Source organism: Salvelinus alpinus, chromosome 27 (genome assembly GCF_045679555.1).
Source record: "Salvelinus alpinus chromosome 27, SLU_Salpinus.1, whole genome shotgun sequence".
Classification (NCBI taxonomy): domain Eukaryota; kingdom Metazoa; phylum Chordata; class Actinopteri; order Salmoniformes; family Salmonidae; genus Salvelinus; species Salvelinus alpinus.
Genome location: NC_092112.1, coordinates 7,551,395 through 7,562,996, shown reverse-complemented (window position 1 = coordinate 7,562,996; position 11,602 = coordinate 7,551,395). Strand labels below are relative to the sequence as shown.

At 44.0% G+C, this 11,602-nt stretch overlaps 1 protein-coding gene across 9 annotated transcripts in view; it reads right to left on the bottom strand.

Annotated features, from left to right (window-relative positions):
• Window positions 1–811: 811 nt before the first annotated feature.
• LOC139555927 (HBS1-like protein) overlaps window positions 812–11,602 on the bottom strand; it is an 86,032-nt gene continuing 75,241 nt past the window's right edge. For all 9 annotated transcript variants that reach the window (XM_071369312.1, XM_071369313.1, XM_071369310.1 and 6 more), the window contains 4 exons: window positions 10,110–10,218; window positions 9,647–9,747; window positions 4,197–4,341; window positions 812–1,055 (listed from right to left, as the gene is read on the bottom strand). In XM_071369312.1, the coding sequence (XP_071225413.1) occupies window positions 1,044–1,055; window positions 4,197–4,341; window positions 9,647–9,747; window positions 10,110–10,218 (367 nt within the window). In that variant the 3' untranslated portion in view covers window positions 812–1,043. The remainder of the gene's footprint in view (window positions 1,056–4,196; window positions 4,342–9,646; window positions 9,748–10,109; window positions 10,219–11,602) is intronic.

Sequence of the window (11,602 nt, the reverse complement as noted above, 5' to 3'; positions counted from 1 at the left end):
TTTCAAATCATCATTAGAGTCTCATCATGCAGCCTTACTTCATTCAGTCTCATCATTCTTCAAAATATAAAATAATATTAAATAATGCTAAATGAACTAGTGTAGCCCACAGCAATCTGGCATAGACAGATCAGGACCTAACATAAGGACAACTCAGAGTATTCTCTTCTGTTCTTCTGAAATAGACTACATTTTCTTCATATCATGTTTCTTTAGACCTGTCTAAAATAAATAATGTATTTATTGTGAAGGCGTAGGCTGTATCACGTGGATTTATTAGACTTTTTAACATGTAGATGTTCCAGAGGTCTTCATCAGTGGCTTGTAGTCTGTGTGGAAGCCAGGAGATGCTAACTGTGTTTTTGTTAATTAACGGTCAATTACCGTGAGATCAACCAGTTATTTGCTTGACAATCACCGGCTGACAACATTTCATGACCGCCACAGTCCTAGGCCCAATGCAGTCAAAAACATGATTTTCCTGTGTTTAATATATACCGTATTTATATACCATGAGGTTGGAATAACACTGTGAAAAGAGCAGTTTGAAAAAGCTGCCTGAAAATTCTGACCGTTTTGGTAGGACGGAGTTTTGGGTAAATTAGTTCCAAACCTCTCTGCCAATAACAGCTATTTTTTCAGTTTTCCCCTTCCCACTCTCACAACCTCCAGACAGTTCTTACTTGAGAAATTACTATTTGCTATGAAGCAAATTTTTTTGTTTCTTTTTGCCCATTTTAATTGCAAAACAAATCACAGTAAGATACTTAATTGTTACCCAGAAATGATTTGATATCGAGATAAAAACAGCTGGATTGGACCATTTATTGGTTCATCGTTTACTTCATCTTGTACGGTAGCTTCTGCCCTGGAGGGATGGATAGATAGAGGGATGGATGTGAACACTCAGTCTGTGAATGACACTTCTGTCAATCTCTTGAAGGAATTGCACTTTGTCTGTCTGTCTCTGTCAGTCTGCAGCTAGCCGTCTGTCATGCGGTCTCTGGGTTCTTGACTTGATCGAGCTGGATCAGATCTGATCGTCAGTCTTTGATCTGCAGAGAAAATAAACCAAGATGAGGTTAAAACATTCAACTCTAAAGTTTATGGAAACCAAATCCTTCACAACAGACAGATGAACTGCCTGTAACTCCGACAGGTCTGCTCAGATAGAACATTAGGGGCAGTATCCCAAATGGGGCCCTATTCCCTATATAGTGGTACTACTATTGACCAGGGCCCTATTCCCTATATAGTGCACTACTATAGACCAGGGCCCTATTCCCTATATAGTGGTACTACTATAGACCAGGGCCCTATTCCCTATATAGTGCACTACTATAGACCAGGGCCCTATTACCTATATAGTGCACTACTATAGACCAGGGCTCTATTCCCTATATAGTGCACTACTATAGACCAGAGCCCTATTCCCTATATAGTGCACTACTATAGACCAGGGCCCTATTACCTATATAGTACACTACTATAGACCAGGGCCCTATTACCTATATAGTACACTACTATAGACCAGGGCCCTATTACCTATATAGTACACTACTATAGACCAGGGCCCTATATAGTGCACTACTTTAGACCAGAGCCCTATTCCCTATATAGTGCACTACTATAGACCAGGGCCCTATTCCCTATATAGTGCACTACTATAGACCAGGGCCCTATTACCTATATAGTGCACTACTATAGACCAGGGCCCTATTCCCTATATAGTGCACTACTATAGACCAGGGCCCTATTCCCTATATAGTACACTACTATAGACCAGAACCCTATTCCCTATATAGTACACTACTATAGACCAGAGCCCGATTCCCTATATAGTGCACTACTATAGACCAGAGCCCTATTCCCTATATAGTGCACTACTATAGACCAGGGCCCTATATAGTGCACTACTATAGACCAGAGCCCTATTCCCTATATAGTGCACTACTATAGACCAGGGCCCTATATAGTGCACTACTATAGACCAGGGCCCTATTCCCTATATAGTGCACTACTATAGACCAGGGCCCTATTACCTATATAGTACACTACTATAGACCAGGGCCCTATTCCCTATATAGTGCACTACTATAGACCAGGGCCCTATTCCCTATATAGTGCACTACTATAGACCAGGGCCCTATATAGTGCACTACTATAGACCAGGGCCCTATTCCCTATATAGTGCACTACTATAGACCAGGGCCCTATTACCTATATAGTACACTACTATAGACCAGAGCCCTATTCCCTATATAGTGCACTACTATAGACCAGAGCCCTATTCCCTATATAGTGCACTACTATAGACCAGGGCCCTATTACCTACATAGTGCACTACTATAGACCAGAGCCCTATTCCCTATATAGTGCACTACTATAGACCAGAGCCCTATTCCCTATATAGTGCACTACTATAGACCAGAGCCCTATTCCCTATATAGTACACTACTATAGACCAGAGCCCTATTCCCTATATAGTGTACTACTATAGACCAGAGCCCTATTCCCTATATAGTGCACTACTATAGACCAGAGCCCTATTCCCTATATAGTACACTACTATAGACCAGAGCCCTATTCCCTATATAGTGTACTACTATAGACCAGAGCCCTATTCCCTATATAGTGCACTACTATAGACCAGAGCCCTATTCCCTATATAGTGCACTACTATAGACCAGAGCCCTATATAGTGTACTACTATAGACCAGAGCCCTATTCCCTATATAGTGCACTACTATAGACCAGGGCCCTATTCCCTATATAGTGCACTACTATAGACCAGAGCCCTATTCCCTATATAGTACACTACTATAGACCAGAGCCCTATATAGTGCACTACTATAGACCAGAGCCCTATATAGTGCACTACTTTAGACCAGAGCCCTATTCCCTATGTAGTGCACTACTATAGACCAGGGCCCTATTACCTATATAGTGCACTACTATAGACCAGAGCCCTATTCCCTATATAGTGCACTACTATAGACCAGAGCCCTATTCCCTATATAGTGCACTACTATAGACCAGGGCCCTATTACCTACATAGTGCACTACTATAGACCAGAGCCCTATTCCCTATATAGTGGTACTACTATAGACCAGAGCCCTATTCCCTATATAGTACACTACTATAGACCAGGGCCCTATTCCCTATATAGTACACTACTATAGACCAGAGCCCTATTCCCTATATAGTGCACTACTATAGACCAGAGCCCTATTCCCTATATAGTGGTACTACTATAGACCAGAGCCCTATATAGTGGCACTACTATAGACCAGAGCCCTATTCCCTATATAGTGCACTACTATAGACCAGAGCCCTATATAGTGGCACTACTATAGACCAGAGCCCTATATAGTGCACTACTATAGACCAGGGCCCTATTCCCTATATAGTGCACTACTATAGACCAGGGCCCTATTCCCTATATAGTGCACTACTATAGACCAGGGCCCTATTCCCTATATAGTGCACTACTATAGACCAGGGCCCTATTCCCTATATAGTGCACTACTATAGACCAGAGCCCTATTCCCTATATAGTGGTACTACTATAGACCAGAGCCCTATTCCCTATATAGTACACTACTATAGACCAGAGCCCTATTCCCTATATAGTACACTACTATAGACCAGGGCCCTATTCCCTATATAGTACACTACTTTAGACCAGAACCCTATTCCCTATATAGTACACTACTATAGACCAGAGCCCTATTCCCTATATAGTGCACTACTATAGACCAGGGCCCTATTCCCTATATAGTGCACTACTATAGACCAGAGCCCTATTCCCTATATAGTGGTACTACTATAGACCAGAGCCCTATTCCCTATATAGTGCACTACTATAGACCAGGGCCCTATTCCCTATATAGTACACTACTATAGACCAGGGCCCTATTCCCTATATAGTGGTACTACTATAGACCAGGGCCCTATTCCCTATATAGTGGTACTACTATAGACCAGGGCCCTATTCCCTATATAGTGGTACTACTATAGACCAGAGCCCTATATAGTGGTACTACTATAGACCAGGGCCCATTGGTCTCTGACCCTATATAGGGAATAGGGTGCCGTTTGGGGTGTAGATATACACTGCTCAATATAAAGGGAACACTACAATGTAGATGTATTTTCCTCAGGTAGCAAGAGGACAAGGCCGGAGCCCGGTTACCTCGGTGACGACGCCGGCAGCGATGGTTGACCCTACGTATCTCAGCATGAAGCGTCCCAGCTCTTTGAAGTCCTTATAGAGCTCCAACGCCACGGGTCTCTGCGTCTGGATCTCCACCATCGCGTTCATACCCTTACCCAGACACCTACACAACGTTAAACAAACATGTATACAACATTCAGATTCTTTTCCCAACACTAGAGGGTGGAACGGTTCACCAAACCCATGATTCGGTACGTATTGCGGTTTTTTTTTGGGGGGGGGGTCGCGGTTCGGCTTTTGGTACTTTGGGGAAATTAAATGCCATTCACAATGTTCCTGGCATTGTCTGTTGTGACAGGATTGTTAAGTTGGGTTTCCACTCTGATGCTGCGTTTGTAACCATGTGGGAGGTTAGAATTTACCAGTTGCAAAGTCGTAAATACCAGTCGGAGGCATTCATGTGAATTGAACTCTTTCGAGAAACGCAGATTGACTGATGTCAACCGTAAACTAAAAGTACGGCGATCGTAAAACAAATGACAGAGTAAAAAAGAAAAGAAAAAAGGATTGCGTTTTTATAAATGTTTTTTTTTTAAACTGCTGTTATAGAGGCCGTTTCCTCAGTAGGTGACAGAGGTCACCATGTAGAAGAGGTGGGAGCACAAGTTTCCCCACTAGTAATTACCCACTAGATTTTTCCCCAGTCGTATTTGGTAAATCCCCACTTGATTACAAACTGCCTCCTTCAGTGTCAGATGAACACTTGTGACTCTCATAAAAGGGGGCGTGTCGGTACGTCTCCCAATTCGGGGTAATGTGATGGGCTGTCACTGATAAGTACTGACAGTATATGAGTAGAAACGGTGTGTACAGCTGTAGTTATACAGGATGGTGTGTATAGACAGTATAGACAGTAGTTATGGCTAGAATATGTACAGTGCCTTCAGAGAGTATTCATACCCCGTGACTTATTCCACATGTTGTTGTGCTACAGCCTAAATTAAAAAATGTGATTAAAAATATATATATTCTCACCCATCTACACACAATACCCCATAATGACATCACAATACCCCATAATGACATCACAATACCCCATAATGACATCACAATACCCCATAATGACATCACAATACCCCATAATGACATCACAATACCCCATAATGACATCACAATACCCCATAATGACAAAGTGAAAACATGTTTTTAGAAATGTTTGCTAATTTATTGGAAATTAAAACCAGAAATATCTAATTTACATAAGTATTCACACTCCTGAGCCAACACTTCGTAGAAGCACCTTTGGTAGTGATTACAGCTGTGAGTCTAAGAGCTTTACACACCTGGATTGTGCAACAAACATAATTTATTTATTTTTTACCTTTATTTAACTAGGCCCATTATTCTTTTCAAAATTCTTCAAGCTTCTTGTCAAATTGGTTGTTGATCATTGCTAGACAATCATGTTCAGGTCTTGCCATAGATTTTCAAGTAGATTTAAGTCAAAACTGTAACTCGGCCACTCAGGAACATTCACTGTCTTCTTGGTAAGCAACTCCAGTGTAGATTTGACATTGTGTTTTAGGTTATTGTCCTGCTGAAAGGTGAATTTATCTCCCAGTGTCTGGTGGAAAGCCGACTGAACCAGGTTATCCTCTAGGATTTTGCCAGTGCTTAGCACCATTTTGTTAATTTTTTTATCGTGAAAAACTCCCGTCCTTAACAATCACACACATACCCATAACATGATGCAGCCATCACTATGCTTGAAACTATGAAGAGTTGTACTCAGTAATATGTTGTATTGAATTTGTCCCAAACATACTTTGTATTCAGGACAAAAAGTGAATTGCTTTGCCACATTTTTTGCAGTATTAATTTAGTTCCTTGTTGCAAACAGGATGCATGTTTTGGAATATTTTTTATTCTGTACAGGCTTCCTTCTTTTCACTCTTTCACCAATAGGTGCCCTGCTTTGTGAGGCATTGGAAAACCTCCCTCTTCTTTGAGGTTGAATCTGTGTTTTAAAGGCACTGTTCAACTGAAGGACCTTACAGATAATTGTATGTGTGGGGTACAGCGATGAGGTAGTCATTACAAAAAAATCATGTTAAACACTGTTATTGAGTCCATGCAACTTATTATGTGACTTGTTAAGCACATTTTTAGATCCTGAACTTATTTAGGGTTGACATAACAAAGGGATTGAATACTTATTGACTCAAGACATTTCAGCTTTTCATTTAAATTAATTTGGAAAAACATAATTCCACTTGGACATGATGGGGGTATTGTGTATAGAGGCCAGTGACAAAAAACATCTACATTTAATCCATTTTAAATTCAGGCTGTAACACAACAGAATGTAGAAGAAGTCAAGGGGTGTGAAGACTTTCTGAAGGCCCAGTAAGGGCAACACAGGGTGGCTAACTCAACACAGGGTGGCTAACTCAACACAGGGTGGCTAACTCAACACCGGGTGGCTAACTCAACACCGGGTGGCTAACTCAACACAGGGTGGCTAACTCAACACAGGGTGGCTAACTCAACACAGGGTGGCTAACTCAACACAGGGTGGCTAACTCAACACAGGGTGGCTAACTCAACACCGGGTGGCTAACTCAACACAGGGTGGCTAACTCAACACAGGGTGGCTAACTCAACACCGGGTGGCTAACTCAACACCGGGTGGCTAACTCAACACAGGGTGGCTAACTCAACACAGGGTGGCTAACTCAACACCGGGTGGCTAACTCAACACCGGGTGGCTAACTCATTGAATACCTCGGCTTTGGCATACAGTGCATTCAGAAACTATTCAGACCCCTTGACTTTTTTACAAATTGTTTTACGGTACAGCCTTATTCTGAAATGGACTAAATACATTTTTTCTTCATTAATCTACACACAAACCTCATAATGACAAAACAAAAACAGGTTTTTATACATTTACATAAAAAAACTACTGAAATATCACATTTACATAAGTATTCAGACCCTTTACTCAGTACTTTGTTGAAGCACCTTTGGCAGCGATTACAGCATCGAGTCTTCTTGGGTATGACACTACAAGCTTGGCACACCTGTATTTGGGGAGTTTCTCCCATTCTTCTCTGCAGATCCTCTCAAGCTCTGTCAGGTTGGATGGGGAGCGTCGCTGCAGAGCTTTTTTCAGGTCTCTACAGAGATGTTTGATCGGGTTCAAGTCTGGGCTCTGGCTGGGCCACTCAAGGGCATTCAGAGATTTGTCCCGAAGCCACTCCTGCGTTGTCTTGGCTGTGTGCTTAGGGTCATTGTCCTTTTGGAAGGTGAACCTTCACTCCACTCTGAGGTCCTGAGCGCTCTGGAGCAGGTTTTCATCAAGGCTCTCTGTACTTTGCTCTGTTCATCTTTGCCTCGATCCTGACTAGTCTCCCAGTCCCTGCCTCTGAAAAACATCCCTACATCATGATGCTGCCACCACCATGCTTCACCGTACGGATGGTGCCAGGTATCCTCAAGACGTGACGCTTGGCATTCAGGCCAAAGTGTTCAATGTTGGTTTCATCAAACCAGAGAATCATGTTTCTCATGGTCTGAGAGTCCTTTAGGTGCCTTTTGGCAAACTCCAAGCAGGCTGTCATGTGCCTTTTACTGAGGAGTGGCTTCCGTCCTGTCACTCTACCATAAAGGCCTGATTGGTGGAGTGCTGCAGAGATGGTTTTCCTTCTGGAAGGTTCTCTTCTTACCACAGGTGGACTTCAATTAAGTTGTAGAAACATCTCAAGGATGATCAATGGAAACAGGATGCACCTGAGCTCAATTTTGTGTCTCATAGAAAAGGGTCTGAATACTGATGTAAATAAGCTTCTGATTTTTGTAAAAACCTGTTTTCGCTTAATCATTACGAGGCGTTGTGTGTAAAATGATGAGGGGGAAAAAATGATTTAACCCATTTTAGAATACGGCTGTTGTTCGACAAAATGTGGAAAGAGGGAAAGGCTCTGAATACTTCCTGAATGCACTGATCCGGTGCTTCCTGTTTACTGAAATGGGTTCGCAACGTGGCTCCAGAAACTTGACGAGGTGCTCTGAAACCTAAACTATTCTCAACCCACTGAGAATGGGAGCATACCCGCGGCTATAAACAAGACAGTACATTTACATTTACATTTAAGTCATTTAGCAGACGCTCTTATCCAGAGCGACTTACAAATTGGTGCATTCACCTTATGATATCCAGTGGAACAACCACTTTACAATAGTGCATCTAACTCTTTTAAGGGGGGGGGGGGGTTAGAAGGATTACTTTATCCTATCCTAGGTATTCCTTAAAGAGGTGGGGTTTCAGGTGTCTCCGGAAGGTGGTGATTGACTCCGCTGACCTGGCGTCGTGAGGGAGTTTGTTCCACCATTGGGGTGCCAGAGCAGCGAACAGTTTTGACTGGGCTGAGCGGGAACTGTACTTCCTCAGAGGTAGGGAGGCGAGCAGGCCAGAGGTGGATGAACGCAGTGCCCTTGTTTGGGTGTAGGGCCTGATCAGAGCCTGAAGGTACGGAGGTGCCGTTCCCCTCACAGCTCCGTAGGCAAGCACCATGGTCTTGTAGCGGATGCGAGCTTCAACTGGAAGCCAGTGGAGAGAGCGGAGGAGCGGGGTGACGTGAGAGAACTTGGGAAAGTTGAACACCAGACGGGCTGCGGCGTTCTGGATCAGTAAAAAATATAAACAAAGCCTACCTATCTATCGGTCTTGTACCTTATTTGACCCGGTCAGAATCAGCTGCCAAGGGGCAGCTTGAATGCAAAGGGCAGACGTTGTGTTGTTTCTATGTGTTTCCGTCTTGACCCGATATACTGGGGTGATGAGGTGTTGGCAGCTGCGTAGGCGTGGCGACGACATACTGTTAGACGTCTTATCCACCCCTCTTGTCCATCTCTACTGTGAACCCAACATGTTCCCCGAACTAGAGATTTTAACGACGGATCCTCCGATTCTGGTTTATCGAACCCCACCATTCGTACAGAACTCGTTCCCGCCTGTACCTCACAAAAGGACAGTTTGAAATGTACCAATTAAGATTAGAATCTCGATAACGTGTGCGTAGGCTCTAGTTGTCTTTAACAGAAGAGAGTCTGAAAGGTTCTCAGCTCAGATGCAGATTCGGCTGTAGGCATAGTCTTTTCACTTTATAAATATCTATTCAAGTATTCATTCAGGTTCCACAGTGAGGACCCGAGGTCCCTGTGTCGAACAGTTCGGTACGAATACATGTTCCCGTTACAACCCAACCAGAACACAATGTTAATGCAATGCTTCACAACACTGAATACATAATTCGGGAGAGTATCCTCGATCCTGAATCAGACGTAGCGATATCGGGCCGACTTCCTCAACAACAAAACCGTGCGATGAGCGAGGCTAAAACTTCTCTTCCGTTATGGTCCCTCAGCAGCTTCATCATCTATGAAGACTTCACCTTGATACTCACTTTGGTTTCTTCTTGAGCACCTCCCCGCTGCTCTTGTGCAGAACGCTGACCAGCTTCCTGATGGTGGCAGGTTCACTGATCGTCTGGTAGTGCAACACAACCTACACACAGAACCACACACTCAGAACCACACACTTAGAACCACACGTCACACACTTAGAACCACACACTTCATACACTCAGAACCACACACTCAGAACCACACACCTCACACACTTAGAACCACACACTTAGAACCACACACTTAGAACCACACACCTCACACACTTAGAATCACAAACTTAGAACCACACACCTCACACACTTAGAACCACACACACTTAGAACCAAACACTTAGAACCACACACTTCACACACTTAGAACCAAACACTCAGAACCACACATACAATATTCTTAGAGCTACTCAGAACAAACAGACGTAGAACCACCCACGGAACACAGATTGTTTGTGTGTGTACTCACGGGGAAGCCCTGTGTGATGGGGACCTCTATGTTGAAGAGCAGGACTCTGGCCCTGAAGCGGGAACACGCTCTGATTGGCTCCTTAATATCACAGAACACACAGCCCACACTGGAGGAGAGATTATAGACACTGAGTGGACAAAACATTATGAACACCTGCTCTTTCCATGACATAGACTGACCAGGTGAATCCAGGTGAAAGCTATGATCCCTTATTGATGTCACTTGTTAAATCCACTTCAAATCAGTGTAGATGAAGGGGAGGAGACGTGGTGAAAGGAGGATTTTTAAGCCTTGAGACAATTGAGATATTGATTGTGTATGTGTGTCATTCAGAGGGAGAATGGGCAAGACAAAATATTTAAGTTTCTTTGAACGGGGTCTGGTAGTAGGTGCCAGGCGCACCGGTTTGTGTCAAGAACTGCAATGCTGCTGGGTTTTCCCACACTCAACAGTTACCCGTGTATATAAAATGGTCCACCACCCAAAGGACATCCAGCCAACATGACACAACTGTGGGAAGCATTGGAGTCAATATGGAGTCAACACGGAGTCAACATGGAGTCCACACGGAGTCCACACGGAATCAACACGGAGTCCACACGGAGTCCACACGGAGTCAACACGGAGTCAACACGGAGTCCACACGGAGTCCACATGGAGTCAACACGGAGTCCACACGGAATCAACACGGAGTCCACACGGAATCCACACAGAGTCCACACGGAATCAACACAGAGTCAACACGGAGTCAACATGGAGTCCACACAGAGTCCACACAGAGTCAACACAGAGTCAACACGGAGTCAACACAGAGTCAACACAGAGTCAACACAGAGTCAACACAGAGTCAACACGGAGTCAACACGGAGTCAACACGGAATCAACACGGAGTCCACACGGAGTCAACACAGAGTCAACACGGAATCAACAAGGAGTCCACACGGAGTCCACCTGGAGTCAACACGGAGTCAACACGGAGTCCACACGGAATCAACGCGGAGTCCACACGGAGTCAACACGGAGTCCACACGGAGTCCACACGGAGTCCACACGGAATCAACACGGAGTCCACACGGAGTCAATATGGAGTCAACACGGAGTCAACACGGAGTCAACACGGAATCAACACGGAGTCCACACGGAGTCCACATGGAGTCAACACGGAGTCAACACGGAGTCAACACGGAATCAACACGGAGTCCACACGGAGTCAATATGGAGTCAACACGGAGTCAACATGGAGTCAACATGGAATCAACACGGAGTCAACATGGAGTCCACATGGAGTCCACATGGAGTCAACATGGAGTCAACATGGAGTCAATATGGAGTCAATATGGAGTCCACATGGAGTCAACATGGAGTCCACATGGAGTCCACATGGAGTCCATGCCCTGAGGGCAGAAGTGTGTGTGTTGATGTCTTCACTATTATTCTACAATGTAGAAAATAGTAAAAATAAAAACTCTTGAATGAGATGGTGTCCAAAC